The sequence below is a fragment of the Cataglyphis hispanica genome, chromosome 1, assembly GCF_021464435.1.
Source record: "Cataglyphis hispanica isolate Lineage 1 chromosome 1, ULB_Chis1_1.0, whole genome shotgun sequence".
Lineage (NCBI taxonomy): Eukaryota > Metazoa > Arthropoda > Insecta > Hymenoptera > Formicidae > Cataglyphis > Cataglyphis hispanica.
The window spans coordinates 3,970,431-3,990,465 of NC_065954.1; the positions used below are offsets into that span (position 1 = coordinate 3,970,431).

A 20,035-nucleotide genomic window follows, 5' to 3' on the forward strand; every position below is an offset into this window, starting at 1 on the left:
ACATAAAACACAGCGAGGCAGATGGAATGTCGATTACGAAATGACTGACATTGAAATTGTCATCGATGCTAATAAAGACTAATTGCTCTATTTAGTTTATCTTGTAAATCTATCAATATTACGAGCGATCTAATTACGTTATTGCGTATACGCAGCCCGCTTTATATAGAAATTTTGCTTGAAATTGCAACTGCATTTTCATCTGCTATATATAAGTTGAATAAAATATTAATACATCTTATCTATCTATTTTACCAATTAAAGAAGGATCATTATGAATAATAGCAATGAATTTCTTGCATGATTAATTTGCAATGATTCGTTAGTCTTTAGCTTGCGAATAAAATATCTTGACATACATGGTATCGTTTATTAATTTTTATATCTAAAGCTACGAGTCATATATGTGAGTCATCTGGAATTTTCTTCGTCATATAAAGATCACCAAAAAAGTTTATCGTAGTAATAATAAGTCGATGAAAAAAGTTGTTTGCGTTACAAGAAAAAAACTGAGAGATGACGAAATGAAATCGATGAAATTTTTATACACGTTTAATTAAGGGACGCCTTCTGTCAATATTGATCTCATGGACAGGTTATGAGTCAAGAGAGTGACGAAATGCTTCAAGAACTTATGGTGACATTATCGGTAGTAAGAGTAAATGAGATAAGATGATACTTTGGTCATACGCAATTTCCCGTAACGACATGTCTCTATCCCCGAAATTACATAGATTAAGCTGCGGGAGGTTGAAAAGATGATGATGCGAAAAAGACAAGTATGTTGCGAAGAGGCTGAGGAGGTCCTCGTCTTTCCATTCTTTTCTGTATTTTTACGCGTGATATAGCTTAACTAAACTTCAAAGATATTAACTTCTATTGCGGGAACGTATGTTTGGAAAATTGATGTTGAATTTTTCGTTTTCTCTGATATGCTTCTTGATACAAGCACAATTTAATTTTTGCTTGTGCTTTTTGAGTGATAATAATATACTGTTAAACGCAGAATTATATATATTAATATTATTATTATCAATGAAAAATTTATTTATTTATCATTTATTATTCTTATTAGTTTAGTGAGAGGAAATACATGTTTATATTTGCTTGGATTATGAAATCTGCAACATATCACGAGCGACATTTAATCTTTCTTGATCATTCCTTGGCCACTCGTGGTTTTTTTTTATACCGAGGCATAATTTACATATGAGATGTTCGAGTGGAGTGTCGAGAGTTCAGGAAAACGAGGTCGACTTCTCGTCCCGATCCGCTATCCTTTGTCCGTTTGGTTCGTTAAGGCTTCGCTTGATGAATGATTATTCAATGTCAAACTATACACAAGGCGCCCTATTTACACGCTCAGTCAACGAGAGCGGATGCGCTTTCGACGGGCTCACTCCGCCGATACCCGAGATCCTCTCTGATGGAAACCACGGGCTGTGAACTAAACCGGTAAGCACTATGCGAATCTACCTTCGAGTACTCCGCCATTGCCACCTTCTCCTTCTCCTCCTCTACATCTCTCGGTATCAGCCACCCCCGCTAACTCTGCCGCCGCAGCTATTGAGAATCGGACGATCTCGAGTACCGTTGACCTGATTCCGTTAACGTCGTTCCAGTGTTACTTACCGTCACTTCCGTGCACTATTGTCCGCCAAACATTGCCACCGTACCGGTTAGCTCGGATACAATCAAAGCTCTCAGATAACTCGCCGTAAGCACTCTATGCTTTCCTAGCATGCGAGATTAATTACAGTTTATCGAAAATTGAAAATGGTTTGTCTTTACAATGCCTGATTTGTTGTACACGTATTCAGAATTTACTCACATTATCGATATTTATTACGAATTATTATTTATGAGAAGTACAGACTCTCAAGATCGCTATTAATAAATCAACAACGAATGGCAATTTAGAGGTAGCGCTGGTTACGAGGCGCATACTTTATTTTAAATTACTTAGACATTTGTCATAATCAAAATTGAATTGTCAAGATCAATACTAATAAATCAACATGCAAATGGCAGTTTAGAGCCAACTCTGGTTATGAGGCATATTTTATTTTAAATTACTTAGGCATATGTCATAATCGAAACTAAATCGCGAGCGATTAGCGCGAGTTTCGATTGATGACAAATCCCCAAGTAATGTAAAATTAAGTGTTTCACAATCAGCGCTAGCTCTAAATTGCCATTTGCATGTTGATTTATTAGTACGAATTACGTTAAATGTATATTTCGCGTAGCTACAGTAAGTTTAAATTATTCGTTAGTGTAGATGCAGCTTTACGAGGCTCTACATATGTAACCAGAGCGGAGAGTTTGCGAGCCTTACGAGCCTGCGAACCAGGTGGTACGCGAATTACCAGCATAAATATATTAGGTCCCGAGAGGGGTTCCTTATTAATCCATAATTTAATTCCCTTGAACGATGGCGTCCTTAGTGTTTGCCCGAGGCCTTGGCCGGGACCCTCGTAATCTCACTCGGTAAGTCGAATTGTCGCTAGTATCAGCCACGTTTTATCATCTTTTGATTTTTCGAGCTTCGCTTTCAAGACGAATAAAGACGGACATTTTGACGTAAAATTGACGAATCTGTACCGCTGGCCGGCGTGATGTCGCTCAAAAGCGACATTATCTATATAGATAACGTCAATTCATTACTGCGCACCTATAGCCGATAATTGCATTTTCAGGCCATTTTACTAAAATGCTCGTCTCCAACGCCTGTCTCGACGACGGGGAAGAGCCGCCCTAACACTCTCTCCGTGCGAAAGCAAGGGGCGTGAGGTGTGGGGTCGAGGGGGAACCGAGTAACTGCATTAACCTTTCTACCACCCCACAGAGAGGCAGCGAGAGTCGAAGAGTAGATGTGATAGAAAGAGAGGGAGAATGCGTGAGACAAAGAGAAAATATACGATATAACTTTATAAAACTAAATAAAGATTTATTAAAATTATTATTATGCGCGAGAACAAGCGGGTACTTATTCTATTAATCATAAAAACTAGGTTATATTTTTTGAATGAATGCGTCGAAAGAATAATTATTAGTATTGCTTTCCGTGTACTTCAAACTCTCGTTCGCACGTAAAGATTATTTATTGCAATGTTTCCGTATTATATATGTCACTAAAAATGCGATAATATTTAATGATTACGAAAGATTCAAAAGATCGGAATGCAGCACGCAACGGAAAATAAACAAATCATTTTTCGAAAGTGTTGTTACAAATGAGTTCATTCATTGCGTGAACCTACCATCGCGAGTTATGCATAATTCATCATATAGGTAAAATCAGACTAAAATGCAACGTTGAATGGGGATTCAACGAAGCGGTTCGAAGCGTGGATGTCGGGAAAATGCAGTCGCTTTTCGGCGTTAGCAGCTATGAGTTGGCACACGATAATGCACACATACACCTGACGCTTATTAATAACAGCTCGAATTAAAACTTGAACGATAAGTTTGCGCAACCAACGCGGAGCACATCCGCTGCACTTACTCTCGTCTCGGTCTGCGGTTTCATTCTCTACAGCTCGAGCAACCGTGGCTCGGGATTATCGTAAGTAATGCACTGGATGCACACGGACGCTTTATGAAAATTCGAGATTGTTCCACCACCGTCGAGAGAGTCGTCGAACTTTCTTCAAGCGTACGTTCCGCGATTCTGAATCACAATATATAAATATTGAATTTCCACGGCATAACGTGTTGTGACACGATAATATGCGGTTACTATTATGGATATAATGATTTTGAAAGATTTACCAAAGTGATATAAAGTTTTTAGGTTTTAGAATCGCTTGGAAAATATTTGTTTTACTCGAAACATATTTAATCCAATTCAAATCATATGTATATATTATTATACATTTGTATTTTGTATCTTTCTTCTTTACCAATTTGATAATTTATATTTATCAGAAAGAGTCAACTTTGTGTTTAATTGAATATTCTAATGCATTAGTAGCTTTTAATATTTACGCGTATTGCAACATTTGAATTGAATAACTTTCTCCGTTATGGCTATATGTATATTTGTGTCCAATATACGGTCGGTATAGGATTAATTCGTCGGAACTTACTTTCACGTCAACGACACAGCGCGGAGAACCCGAACGATATTTCGGCTGCGGCGGCGGCGTCGGATTTTATCGGACCCGTGGTTTTACGTCGTGACCGCAGTACCTCGATGTTTCGCCTATCGCGTCCTCTCGCACATGGTTTTGCGGCACCGAATTATTAACCGCAGTCGTGATTGTCGCTTGTTTTTGATGGGCCTACCTCACCCATGTATCACATGGTTATAATAAAATTGCGGCAGACAGAGGATCGAGAGAAAAATTTCACGTTACGAGGAAGCGCGGATGACTGGCTTGGTTAAATTTCTTTATCGCAATTGAAATTTTTAAAATTCTGCCATCATGAATGCATCTTGAATGAAATTTGTTCAAGAGGTAAACGGTAAACGAATTTACACGATGTTGCGCGTTCTTTTAAACGGGCAGAACAGTTTTCTTCTCTGCTTCAAGGCGCAGCTGCTAGAAAAGCCGAGAGAAAAGCTCTCGCACAGCACACATGTAACCTTTGATAAAATAGTTGTTAAACCGCACCTTATTAAGTCTCGTTTTGTTAAAAGTTTCAAAGACCCGCGGCGGTTCGCTAAATCCGTTACACTGTAGCACCGTGGCTAAGGATAATTTTTTTAGAGGCGTAAAATACGAGGGTCTCTAAGAGTATAGCAGCGCGATGGGCTGCGAATATTAGCCGCTTAAACCGCACCGGTCTTCTCTTATCCGGCTCTCTGAATTTAATTACAATTAATAATCTGCCGCCTCGGCGTCGTAGAAACGATTCGAGGTGATACCTTGGGAACCCGCGTACAGCGCTGGATTACTTTACGCTTCGCTGGGACTTCAGAAGCGTGTCTAAGCGGCCGGTTCTCTTCACTTACCGCGTCTCCGGATTCTGATTAGCCGCGCTATCGCCCGAAGACTTTTTCTCGGAGCTCGGTACCGTGAAAAGGATGGCCTTACCGCGTGTAACGACACGATTACAATCTCGACCGTGATTGCGAGGAGAATTACGTAACCTTGGTGTTATATAGTATAGAGATCGGTGTGATAAATCGCATTATTCTCACTGGAAATTGCTATGTTTCTGGAGTCTTTACTTTGTAGTTAATATTTGGTAATTATGGCAGAATCGCGATCTAATTACCTTCATCCTGTTCGATTTGTAATGTATCGTTTATATAGCATAGTTATCGAAATGCATGGGTTATGACTCGTGTAATATCGTATCGATAAATTTTGCGATACGCAATGTTACGCGAGTGATTTCGTCTCACTTTATATCGATAGCGATTACGCGGGCGATAAAACATACGACGCGTGAGATTCCGCGAGTTAATGAGAAATTACAAGCGTAAGTACACGCAAGAGAGGCATCGCAAATCGGAGTAGTAGCGTTGTTTGATTAACAGCATCCACGTTAACTGGTTGTTTTCCAAAGGTGCATCGATAAAAGCGATACTTGGATACTTCGATCGCGCAAAGCGATCGAATTGCTTTGAAGCAATTGTTGCTTCGATCGCAAAGCGATCATTGCTTTGAAACAATTGTTGAATCGGATCCGAGCTAATCCAAATTACGCGCGTGTATTTCAATTATTTTAAATTACACGCCGTAAGACATACATATGCGCGGAAGATATATGTGCAACTTTATTGCGTCACACGCGATCATAGTACGCTCGTGAGCTTTTCCCTCTATGTATTCGGCGCGATCCGCCTTACGTGTTGTGTGTGTGTGTGTGTGTGTGTGTGTGTGTGTGTGTGTGTGTGTGTGTGTGTGTGTGTGTGTGTGTGTGTATGTATGTATATATATATATATATATATATATATATATGTATGTATGTATGTATGTATGTATGTACATTCCATCTACTATCCCGCGCCTCTCTCCCACGGAAATAAGGCGAGATTGCGATCCGAGGAATCTCATATAGTCACGTGACTGACAATAAGGATACTGGATTCGTTGATTCTGAACTCAATACATGCGCCGTTATAAGCATCGTCGCGCGATATGCGACACGAGGATCTCATTAAGATTATACGCCAAGCGCTGTAATCATATTTATTGCACATTTATCGCGAAATCATACGCGTATGAGACTAGCTCGGAATATTTGCGATATATTTCTGCCATATATTTTTTTCATATGGTATTTTTACCGAGCGGAAAATTTATTCCTACGGTCAATGAATTTCTTATCCTCTAGGAACCAGTGTCCTTACATTACTAGGAGAAAATGCTGACTCGTTTGTTTTTTGCCTTTGTTTTGCAATGAGACTTACAATTTTACGCCCATTACGATTTAACATGCTGGTCGTCAGCCGACTTGACGTGCAACCTTCGCTTTTATAGCAACGTCGAGCATTAAATGTTGGTGCATGCACCGTAGGGCATCGTAACCTTAAGGGATATCCGGAACAAAGCGCTCATACGCGTGATAAATTATCCTGAAGAAGAAGCTGTCGTGGAGTATTTTTTTTTAAACTTTTCAAAGACTTTGGAAATAATATAAAACGACGAACAACGTAAAATTGTCTCTGATCACTGATAGTATGTGGCTAAAGAAAATACCAAACGGCTGTTTAATTGTTAATACGAAAACGCGTTTCATTGAATATACAAATGAGAATATTAAATGAGTTCTTGAAAGTAAAAGGAAACAAAAGTCACAATTATACTTATCTTTTGAACTACTTATGCGAACGAAGGGGATGCTTATTGCGAATAAGATTACGCATATTAAACGTGCGCGTGGCGTTTCGTTCTCTTTGAATTTCATGGCAGACGAGGAATGTTATCTCATTCCTCTTATTTTACGACTTGGATGCTGTCAAGCAGGTAGGCTATTAGCGATTATGCAGTGGAAATGATTTGACTGCAGCTTTTTCCGTACGGTAGAAATGTAACGATTAATTACATTTACGTTAGCTGAAGAACGAAGAGAATCCATTAGTGAATATCGTATGCTATCAGGCAAATGTAGAGAGAGTAAGTGCGCTATGTGATTTAGAAATTTTTTCTGCCTTAATCGTAGTTCGTTGCTTCATATCGCGTTAATAAGGAGCAAAGCATTAAAATCAAGAAAGAATTCAATTATGATGCCATTCGAGAAAATGATCAATCTTCGTGCGAGCCACATGATATCTCTCAAAGTATACATAGATGTAGCAAAAGTCAAGAATACACCACGACGTATTACATTTCTGTTAGGAGTAAATTGATAGATGCGCGCCAATGACTAGCTCCTTCATAAATAAGACGTTAGCGCGCCAACAGCTGGATAATGGCGTTCCATCTATCGACCACATTCGTCGTATCGGCGCGAGTCAGAAAAGAATCCCCACGAGGGTGAGGAGAGGAAGTTGGTTAATGCGAAAATAACAAATCGGGGGATGAATCATACTCGAGCTGACTGCCCTTGGGCACGTGAGGAGGGTAGTCGGGATATTTCGGACCCATGAGAGGCGTTCCGCTTGTGTTACGATTCCTACCTAAATGGCTTTCTCGAAAAATACAGTGTTACTTGGCTATCATTCAAACGAAATAATAAGCACATATATTTTAAATTTTTTATATTCTAAATTTTTATACACAGTTTTAATATACGAGAAAACCATCATCTTAAAATTATAAAACTTACACATTTACATGATTACACATTAATTAAATATTTTTCATATAAGAAAAAGATTATTAACGAATAAGTGTGCTTGCATATCGCGTTATTTTGGCCAAGAAGTTGAAGGTAAGTTAAATAAATATTAGCTGGCCCGATTATCGATATCGATGTCGTCGAGATCGAAAAAAAAAACTAGTTCGACATTGCAAAGATTCACAATGAATCTCTCATTCGGGAACGAGTCAAAAATGAGATATCAGTCAATCTGTGACACAGTATATAAGCCGCAATCGTATCGAGCTTTTCTGTTCATTGTCAGTGATAAACAGGAGCGAGTGCCTATTATGAGCGGACGCCTATTATACAGGCCACGTTTACAGCATCATTAACGAATTATACGAGACAACGATAAAGTCGAGATAAACCGGGCTGTTATAAAGAGATTTATGATATTCAGCACGGTATGAGCGAAACACGACACTGAGAAATATACAAGACGACTGCTTCTTGTAGTTCGACGCGTCACCGATAAGTTTATGGTCCTGTTGACTGCGCGCTCTTTTCCGACTCACTTCCGCAATAGAGACGCCACGAGAGACGAACGAGACGTAAATGCCTCGCTGCTTCTTTCACGGTGCTTGGGCTGTTATCTCGCCGTTTAAGATTGCGAGGAATTTCGAGGTTCTTTCTGTAACGACGCCGAAGACGCCATTGCAGCAATACTTGACGATGATATATTGGTTGAGCTCGTCAGGTCAGATATTCCATTTTCTTGTTCCCAGCTCTGCGGGCAAATCTGCGAGCTACTACTTTTGCTATCGCGCAAAGTGACCGTAATTTTTCATGGCTATTTCGACGGCCTTTTCAGCGCTTGATCGCTATATAAGATATTAGACTGACAATTCCAACCGTATTCTCGTTTCTCTCATGTGTGATATTGCGTTTTTTATGTATTCGAAGAAATGGTTATTTTTCAACAGACGATAGCAGCAACAAGAGAGGTTGTCGTGATCCGAGTTGAAGTCATATAATCAGGGAAAATATTTGTGTAGATTTAAATTACCTTTGGGAATCAAATTTATATAATTTATTATAACTTTACTTTCATGTAAATATCTTCGCGCTTCTATTATTTTATCTTTTTTTAGAAAAGTAGTACGGAAAGCATATATCACGCGTACTTATTTATGTTTTATATAATTATGAACGGTCGAGCGCACAATAACAATTTTTTTTTCATCTCATGAATCCGATGAAAAATATTCATCCACATCTTGTTTTCAAGAAGGTAGCTCTTGAGAGCTGCTTACCGGAACGTAACAAAGGACAAATATATATCGCTTGGAGAGGGAGTGTACGTTTTAATATCTTTAAAGTACATTGAAATCCTTTGGTAAAAGAATCTTTTCACTAACGAAGTGGCATCGCAGAGCGATAGATCGAGAAGCGAAATAAGATGCTCCAGCGGAGAAAGTCTCAACAAAGATCGACAAAAATTTGAAGAAGAAAAGAAACGAAGTGCGCGCAGACTAACGAAAGTTGAGGCTATTGAGTCGAGGAGCAGAAACAAAGGCAGATTTATATATGGCATAAATTAATTGGATTAATTTACAGTCTAATGAGATGTATTTGGCTGATACAAACTCATTGTTTCAACAATGATCAGCTTCCTCTTTTATTGTGTTAGCCTATTGTTCCACAGATTGCTTTCAGAGAGGTCTTAATTTTTTATATAATCATTCAAAAATATTCTTCGAATTTTGTAATTTTTTTCAATTTTTCATCTCGCAAATTTGCTTTAAGATTGTAAAATATTAGATACCGATATAAAAATGTACGATAAACACTTAATACGATAATCATTGTGAAAATGTTTTAAGATTAGCGACGTAATTACATTGAGCGTGAAAATAGCATAAAGAAATATATAATGAACAGAATTATTCATTTACTTAATGACCATCTGACAAGATGATAAATAACGTAGGAAGATTAATCAACCATCTGCCACCAATCTTCATTTAGAATAATTATAAACGCAAGAAGAGTAATATTGCCACTATTCTGAAAATTCAATTCATACTTTATTGTTTTTTATATAACGCCAAGAGAAGCTTGATAGCGTTATATACAGGCTCTTTCAAAATAGGCGAAGCAATACGCAATGGGACCACTGTATTCAGTGAGTGCGCTATTCCTCATCGTATCTTTAATGTCTTTTTTTCGTGTCGTATAACGTGGAAGTACAATTTCGGACTTCGCGGGATTAACGGAGTCGCTAGAAGAAGAATAGCCAATAATACTTTTTCATTAAGCCGCGAGCTAGGATTACCGCGTCTATTGAGACCGGGCACCGAAGCAATCAAATTATATTTCCAGCGCAATCAGCTTTCGAAAAAGAGAGAAAGAGGCGTCAACATATAGAAGCGAGAAACGAAAAGGCACAAACAAGTCAACTATATATGATATGCGACATTTATAAATCCGTCGAACTCGCAATATCGTCGTAGCTTTCGCGAACGGTGCAAGTTCTGTATTTTAAATGCTATAGATTTTTATTGTACCTTTTATTTCTCAATATTTTTACTGTTAATCCAATAATAATTAATTTTTGTTTATTTGTTCTTATAGTATTGTATAATAAATTAGAATCTCCAGATACATTCATGTTTTGGTTTGGTTCTTCCGATCGATTAATTTTCTTATACATTCTTCAGTTCTATCTGTTAGTAGCAGAACGAATTTACAATTAAAGTTTACCACATGGTCGCAAATAAATTTCACTTCCAGTTTTCACTCCCGCGCTATTCTACCCGCGGTCAATTCGTTCCGCCGACCGCGCGTAATAATTCTCCGGAGAGCTGGAAGATTGAAACTGTAATTATTTTTCTTTCGCGATACACTCTTGAATTTTTCTCCGTTTAAACTATCCGGCAAAAAGATGTAGTATCGGTTTATCTCTACTCGCCGTCGCTTTTTATCATTCGCGCCTAACGAAAGATGCATGGACGGATAAATAAAAGTCATCGAAAGAAAAATAACATAAAACATATACACATGTAATACACATGTCAACAGCAACATGTGTGTAATGATCAAGATAAATAGCGTACGAGTCAGGAAGATTAATAGCTTAAATTGTAAATTTATTTTCAGGACAGAAACTCTAACCGACGCGCGTTATGCGCATCGCGGTTGTTTCGTGTAAATGTTTGATCGAGAGAGTAACTTTTCTCTCGAAAAGTACAACAGATGTTCCGAGACAAATGGCGCTTCGAACAAAATTTCTCTCTCTTCTAGAGTGAGCGAAAATTAACAACCCATCAGAGCGAAATTAAATATTACATACAAAATTACGCGAGGATTCGAAACCGGCGGAATCATTACAGATAAAAGATAAAGTTAAAATTTGTTATTCAGTTTAAATTTGGATTAATTTAGAATTAAAATTTTCAAATTTATAATAAATGAACGAATAGTGCGCCCTGAACTGTTCAATATTCGTATAATCATGAATTTTCATTTATTTAAAAGGGACAAACGCATAATATAATTACTTTAATATTATAGATGTTCGATGCATTAATTAAGTGTCTTCGCTTTTAACAGCGATGAAAATTCACTGCTTCGCTTCGTTCCCGTCGTTGCCGCCGTCGTCATTGTCGTTCGCCGCGCTGGATTGTCGTAAAATCGCATCATCGAACCAGTAAGCGCGATGTACCAAGTAATTCAGTTACCACGCAGTTGTTCATCGTGGTACGCGCGCTCTGCCTCTCGTTCGCCGCCCCCTTTTGCGTTGCGCCCTGCGCTACTCCCTTTCCGCTTGCTTCTCTTTGGCGTACTCCTAGCGACGCGTGTACTTGCCCATTATAGCTAAAAGCGTAGCACACTCGATTATCACGTCGTCGTGGGTGGCTTAAAACTGGCAACGTTACGGACCTTTGACAGCGTTAAGAGCCCGTCGGTTTTAAGCGCGACTTACTAAAATAGCAGTGAACGCCATGCCGAAAAATCAAAATGCTCGCGCGTCCGTGTCATTTAGATCGAAATAATCGCTGCAAGCGAAGAAAATGGAAAGAGTGCAGCCCGGAAGGATTATCGGTATTGATTTAGGCTTTCACAGTTGGCCTGTAGGAAGAAGAGGGGAAGGAGAAATTCGAACGTATGCGGCAGATTGAGTTACGAAATTTGCGAACAAAACGAGAAAGAGGGAAATGTGAGTAAATATTGCAGGGATTTTTGCACGAACATTTTTTCAGCCTTCGCGAGCGGAAATTAAAAAAGTTCCAACGCGAAGAATGAATAAAGTCAACACTCGGGAATGAACTAAGGTTCACGAAAGCACGCCTATGACGCTATGATTGGAAATATTATAGCTTTTAATTGATTTAAATGACAATGTTTCTGTTTATTTTGCTAACAAATATTATATCAATTACAATTATTATTTTTAAATATTTATTTTGTAATAAATAATTCTTAGGAGAAAAAAAATTTATATTTGTCATATTGTTTTTTTTTTTTGTACCATTCAATAAGATGTTTTTGTGAAAAAATCGGAATCTAAGTCACGTTCGTTCTTTAAATAAGTTCAAAAAAAGAAGACTTGCCCTTTCGAAACATTTCTCACACTCCCGATTCATTAGTGAAAAAGCCAGTCTACCCTGATTTGAAGGAAGACAACCCTCTGTTGGGGACGCAGGACCGTATAACGATGTCGTATGCTTCAAAATCCCCACAATAAAGTTTCTGTTTGCTTAAATCACAGAACCTTATGTTGACCTATCCTGTAATATATCTTATACAAGAGGTTAAATCATGTGAAAAATAAATGAAAAAAGTATCGAGAAAATAATTGCTTCTGAAATAAAAATTTTGCGAATATTTGAATATCTTATATATTTAATCCGTCTTCATTATCATAATCAAATTGTATAAGATTTGAAATACTTTACTCGTATATACATTCCGCGATGGCACATTCGATAAAATTTTATTAATAATCTTGAAAAGCATTATAAATACAAGAGGTAAAATTACATTGTTATATATCCGAATGAAAGGATACTATCTCTCTTATCTGCAAATTACTCAATCTTAATGAAATTCAATGGAAAGCAGTTATAATATACACAGATCGATGTAATTGTATTTACAACCTTTCATCTCGCCTTACACGTTTTAAGCAGTCTTCTTTTATATCGACTTTTATATCTACTTCACTACTTGAACCACGAAGGTTATTACATCGGGTGTGACGAGATAGCTTTTAGAAACTTCAAAGGATTCGAGCCGCCCGTTCGCCGTCTTCTGATAAACGTACACGATCACCGGCGAGATCGTCGAACCACCGAGTGTCTGATCGCGTCCGGATGAAATTGTCGGTAGGTGGAATGTCTTAGTCAACTATCGGCCACTCGTGAACTCCACAAAGGCTGCCATCATGTCTATCCACAGACGGCAGATAGCTGTGTGATGTTCCCGCCGTAGTTCCCACTGTAATCGCGCTAACGAGCTAGAGCCCCCTTTTCTTCCTCCGTTTCCTATGAAATAAAAAGATCTCGAGCAAGCTCGTTTGAAGGCATGCTAGCAGCACAGTGATCGCGAGTGCGCGGCGTGCAAGCCATTCTGGGCCGATGCCTCTGTGAGGTCCCATTAATGGGACCTGCGTATTCTCAGAACACAGCTGATCATTCGCCGTCGACGACTGTTTTAAATGGTTAAATCTAACGACAGAAATAGCATCTCTCTTGAAGGAAATTAAACGAATATGAATGTATATAGTTGGATAAATGAATAGATAAATTTGATACTTATAAAGATATCCAAAAATTTCATGTCACTTTTTTGAGTGTTATCGCACATATAAATATACTTGTATTTGTGGAATAATCTAGAAAATTGAACGTGGCATAGATTTTGTTTGGCGCTTTTAGACATGGACCTGACCGTCTAGAATCTAGATTATAAATATTGATCCTGAGCGTCCTTCAGTCTCGAGTGCACTCGAGAATTCCCTCTTGTCCGGCATACCGAGGTTGAGTTGAGGGGGATTCTTCATAGCGAAATTGAAATCGGAGAGGTTCCTCGTATACATTCCACTAGAAGAAGAATCAGAGTCGCACGAGCAAATTAAAAACTTGGGCTCTCTAGTTTCAACGAATCGTGTGTCTACATGAATACAGAAATTCAACGAGAATTGTGATCAATAACAAATACACAGTCAAAGTAGGAGACTAACTGTTAAATCGAAACATGTACGAACAATATTAGATTATGTAATTTTATAAAATATTAAAGGTAATTAAAAATATGAATTTTATATAATGTATTTTTCTTAGAATCATATGATATAGTCAGATGATCAGGATGATATGATATCTTTAATAGATTTAAATATTACAGGGAAATGTAAAGTTTTTTTAATTGGAAAACGCTGAATACGAAAAGAAAATAAAGACGAAGGTCGCCCTAGAAGTTGCTAATTCCAACAAGGTCGAAGGACTTAGCCGAAGACCGCCGTCGGGTTTTAGGCTTTCCGTCCTCCTGGCACGTCTTCGTGGCTTCTAAACCGGTTTAACCGAGCTCTCGTTAACTTCGTTACCGCTAATGCCTGTTGCAATGTGGCTAAGTGGCTATTGCTGCTTTGGGCGTTTTGGCCCTGAGGCCTGCGATCCTTTCCCAATTACTTTACTACCGTCAAAGTCGCGATTCCATTAATCAATTAACACGAGTTATAAATTTATCAGCAAAATCGCTAAGGTACCCGAAAATAATTAAATATGTAACTTGAAAATGACTTTTCACCGTTTCAGAAAATCTCACAATTTTTAAATATAATTTATAATTACTCTTACGATCTCTTACTAAATATTTTTCCGCGAATTTTACACGATAAAATTATATTTTTAGATATTTAAATATTAATTAGCAATCATAACAATGCCATTAATTTTAAATATCTATTAGTAGGTAATCCACGTGCTTGTCTATATCACGGATAATATAAAGGATCGCTCTTAGAAATTGTTTTCCGATACAGCGTATACATAGTTACACGTGTTCTATACTGTGCGTGTACTCGAGCGTAACGCGTTCGTCGATGTCTCACACAGGCCGTAAGCGACCAAAGGAATGCCCAGTTACTTGTAGTCGTTAAAGTAGACAGAGACAGCTGAGCTCGGTGGCTTTGAAGGGTATCGCACAAATTACAGATCCAAGGACGAGCGTCCTAGAAATGCCGCTTTGCGTACAGTCGAAGTCTGATTAAGTGAAGCGTTTTAGTATGCCATGAGTGCATCGCTTCTCGAAAGCGCACTCAAGACCCGAGGAACCGAGAACGTTGAATCGCGGAGATACCGGTGGGAAATCCTGAAGATGGTACTTCGATTTTCTCTTCATTTGATTCCGTTCGATTCCGTCTTTATCGTCTCGTTATATAAGCAGATGCATTATAATTATAGAGTAAATTCACCGTCGCTTTAATTTTTACATTTTATTATTTTACCTTTCGCGCATATTGAATTTTAAGCAACAAGTAGGGTTATTTATTATAAAATACTGTTACAAAGATCATTTACTTGAATTGATTTTATATTTGTATATTATCTATTATTGATATGAAAAAGTTTTTATCTTTTACATAACAAAAATGTTCCCATATGATTTTTCTGTTTTTCGAACAAACATGGAAACATCAAGGTCCGCTGTTTATTGTTATATTTATTTGATAGAGTTCATTTATCTGCATACAGCGATATAGAGTAATTCAGTAATTCATAAATGAGTTATATGTGTTATATATAACAAAAATAAAAATATTTTTATTTTTTTTGTGAAAGTAATTTTAATTATTAATGTTTTACGGTTAAAATCATTAAATATGTTATTACGATTAAACATGTTATATTATTTTCATAATGGATAATTTTCGATTATGTATATAATATATATATAAAATTAAAAATTATTTGAATGTCGTGTTTGATGTCATTTTAACTACAAAAATTTCATTAATTCATTAAAGTTACTTTTAAAAAATAAAATAAATATATAAATATAAGTTTTTATTATAAGATGAGAAGACACATTTGCGAATTACTATAGAAGGAAGGAGTCTACATAAGAGACTTCCAAATTCTTTGATGATAATTTATCTCTCTTGCTTTCTATTCGGTCTCGCTCTCGTCAGCGTGATTTATGGGACAGCTCGAGAAGATAAGCGGACTCACGAGAAGCTTCTGCATTATTGGTGATCGCCGATCTGTTGTCACATAATCGGTATTTACAGTATCGTTGACATGACACATATTTATGTGCATATCAAAAATTTATAATTTTATTATACGACGTTTTGTTTGCAATAATTATGTCAGTTATTTTACAGTAATTATATGGCATTGTCATCAGTCATAGGAAACTTTTTAATTTAATACGGTTTGCTTGAATCTTTGTTGCAAGCTAGCAAAAAAGTGCTCGGAAAATACAGATATTGCGCGCAGTTATATACATATTCGCCTTCTCTCTAGGTGAGAAACTTTTGATTTACGATGCACTGCCCGACCAATACCCGGATCGCGTTGCTGCAACGGCACAGTAGAAAAGTTTTCTGGAGACCAAGAACGCGCTCTATTAGTACCATTCGTTATTTTGTTTCCTCTCCGGTCTTCGTGTGTGCGGGCGGCCGTATAAGAAAAAGGTTGTGAGAGGAGGAGAAAGCTCCGCGCAGCTCTCGCGCCAGAAGGAGGCGGAGTACCCTCTGGAAGGATATCCGCCGGCGGTTCCAAGAGACTCGGATAGTTTTTCGTCTCAGAAAACTGGTTATTGATACTGCAGTGCACGAACTTTCCCGGAACTTTCCTCCGCCCGCCCCGCCCCGCCGGAGTGCTCGTCGTGCTCGAGAGAAGCATGGCGATAAAAACATATTTGCCCGAGCTTTCGATGTTAACAACCTCCGCCGCCCTTCTTCTCCACGTTTATCATTATTGCCACGTGTGTCATTACGCGCAACGTTCGAAAACCCGACGTGTTACGTACGAATCGGACACACGCGATTCATGAAATGTTCCCATAATTGCTCGTACGCGCCAGTACTTTGCGAAGAATCTTGGCCAGTCGCCAACCATCTTTCTCTCAACCGTTTCTCTCGCTAGGCAGACGTCGGTATATATTTATAATCCAGTTAATCGTTGCTCTGTATTTTAAGACACGACCGAGCTTTGCCTTCGCCCGAAAGTTTAATCTTCGCAACAAGATTTAGGAAGCTGTTCTTTTTTTGCGAAATGTCGAAACTTTCGCGCATGTGTATTCCATAATACAAATGATAAATTTGTGATTCTAAATTACAAATGATAAAAATTTTTTAATTAATCAATTGAAATGCCGTGCAACTTGTATTAATGTCTTATGTTTTTGTTGCAGTATCTAAGTGCTAACAGAATGGATATATCAAGAGTTAAAAGAATGGTGAGCTTGCTTTGGTTCGTCTTCTTTCTTGCTGGAGTCTTGGCCGAGGGAACCCTGGAGAAGCTACACGAAGGTGAGTACTCGCTAAAATTTTCTGCGGCAACACTCTTAATTTCTATAAATAAATATTCTTCTCCTTTAATTTCATCCTGTATTAAAAGAAAAATGGGACCTAAAGAAATTCGATCATTTAGCATCGTAAAGATTATTGTCCCTTCAATTGGGTATATCGCGAATATAATGAAAAACGTCGTTATATCGCCACGCTCGTTTAATGCGACGATACTGACAGCGCGGTACTGTTGATGATAAATTTCAATTTAATGTATTGGATATTCCACCTTTGAAGGCTCGTTAGCGTTTAATAACCAGTTGAAGGGGCGTGACTGGTTTTTCGTAATTATATATTTCCCGACAGGGCATACTGAGCTTCTTGATAAATGATTGGTATTTATTAACGCTTAATATGATTTAAAAAGTGAAAAGAATATTAATTATTGAATATTTTAGCAATAGAGAAAAAGAGAGAATAATTTTAAACGAAATAATTGCACAATATTATCGATAGATAAAAATTCCAATTTATTAGATAATTTATTCATGTAGATAATATGTGTAGATAATTTTAATATGTAATATATATTTAAAACTTTATATTATTTAGAACTTTATAAACTATAAACTTATAAACTCTCTCTATAAAGCTAAGAAACTGTGATACGTAAGAATGAATGACATTCACAAATAGTATTAGTCAAAAAAAAAACATAGCAAAATACATAACGCAACATGTGAGAAACGGCAATCGTCTTGCTGCAACATTACAGTCAGCGGCAAGAATGCAAGAGAAATGAGCGCTCGTCTGTGAGTGATTCTGATGCGGTATCCTATCGATCGCTTGAATTTCCTGCCTCGCAACACGAGCGAGCACAGTTTGTAGAAACGAGAGATAAACGTCTATCTCACTACTGGTCCGAGAATGGGCAGTCGTGACGGGGTGAGGTGGATAGAGGACGGTGCCGCCTCGGCAGAGACGAAAACGAGGATAGAAGAGTATCGGAGAGAGACGGAGTGACAAAAGAGATAGGGATCGAGGGAACAAACGGGAAAGGGGCGAAGAGAGAAAAACAATGAAACACAGAGACGGAAGAGAACAGCAGCGGAGAATGAGGCGTGGAGAATGAGCTGGTTGCAGAGCGAAAAGCTACTTTAAGGCGTATTCATAGCCACCTGTCTGTGCGTTGTTCTCTTTCGCCTCCACGTCCGCCTCGTTATCCCGATTTCGCGCCATTGCCGCGAGCGAGATGCGAGAGGAGAGTAACGTTGACGATCGCGGGACACCGCGAGAGCACCGCGTATGATTTAGCCGTAAATTCGATCTGCATAACAAGGCGTGGATCCCTCATGAATAAAGTCATTGGTATTTCGGTATTAATCACGCCTCGCCACATCGCGAGCGAACAACCAAGTCAGTCCGCCCTCGTCTTTCATCTCTCGGATGTCGATTATTGGCGGTTAAACGAGCTATTGGAAATTCCGATTTTTTAATTTGTTCGAGCAACGCTTTCTTCAATATTTAATTGCATCTATTGTGTTTGCGGATGCTCGCGCGACACAATAATGATTCATACCGCGTTTAATGCAACTGTATTCGCGACTTTCTTTTGTTTATTCATTTAGTATTTTTACAGCAACATTTCATTTGCGCTTTTTTCGACCTCTTTTCAACTTGTGTTAAAACTATATAAATTTTGGATGAAAAGCAATTTTTGATATAACAGTATTAGACATTAGATATCAATATCAATTTCTACATTTTATTCTTGCATAGGAAATAGCACGTTAAAGTAATCAATTGCATAGCTTTTAAAGAGTTTATCCGCACCGATGCAACGATGATAATTAAGGGCTTTCGGTGAAATCGATCGAAGAGATAAATTGCGGGTTCTCGCATTATAAGTGACCAACGCGCAAGCTCTAAAGCAGTTTTACCGAGTTTTCTAGAGAGTTATCTATCGCGGTCACAGTAGGTAGCATAGATAGTGTATCTACGCCTTCCGGCCGATAGATCCTCTTCTTCTCCTTCTTTCTCTTATTTTCTGCTCACGAACATAGCGGACTACCTCGTTCTTTCATTTCTCTTTCTCCATCTTTTTACTCTCTGTGAGATTCAGTAAGGCGCATTGCAACTTCCGACTGAATAAGCATCACCACCTCACTTCCGCTTCCGACGATGTAGCCTTTGATGTAATACCTACGTCACTGCGCCTATTCTTTCCCTATTCTACTTCTATATTTTCTTTGTCGGTCCGGTGTATTTATCTGTCGTCTTCCTGCTGACCGTGTCATCGTATATATTACTATATATTTCTTCTATGTGATATATATTTTTTTTTCTTCTCTTTTTTTCTCTCTAGTAACACGCTTTCTTTTGAGAAGGTTTAAATCTTGTTAAAATTTTATTTGTGTCACAAGAAGAAATAGACGCGAGAGAAGAGATAAATATTATATTTAAAGATGAATTTCTTGCTGTCTTATTTTTTAGATAGATAAATCGATAACACAATTGCATCGAATGATCGATGCATTATCGGTTTGATCATCGTGACAAAATCGGACTATTTAATACGTTTTATGTGTGCAGAAATAGCAGAAATAGCAGAAATATTACTCGTATGAAGAATGAAGAATAGCCACGATTATATGCGACAGCGAGAAGTGACATCGCGATACATCAAACGGCATTAATCTTTCCCGTCGTGAGCGAGATAAGGCCGCGCTTTTTTCGCTCGCGCGAATACACGCACGTCCGGCCGAAGCTTTGTTCTTCTCGCGCGCGTTTCGCCGATCCTGCTTCCGGCTTCC

The 20,035-nt window shown here is 38.1% G+C and overlaps 1 protein-coding gene across 4 annotated transcripts in view; it reads left to right on the forward strand.

Annotated features, from left to right (window-relative positions):
• LOC126852868 (semaphorin-2A) overlaps window positions 1-20,035 on the forward strand; it is a 332,693-nt gene that overhangs the window by 165,484 nt on the left and 147,174 nt on the right. For 2 of the 4 annotated variants that reach the window (XM_050598159.1, XM_050598139.1), the window contains one exon: window positions 17,126-17,243. In XM_050598159.1, coding sequence (XP_050454116.1) covers window positions 17,126-17,243 — 118 coding nt within the window. Of the gene's footprint in view, window positions 1-17,124; window positions 17,244-20,035 lie in introns of all 4 variants that reach the window. The other 2 variants (XM_050598166.1, XM_050598149.1) reach the window with 2 other exon arrangements.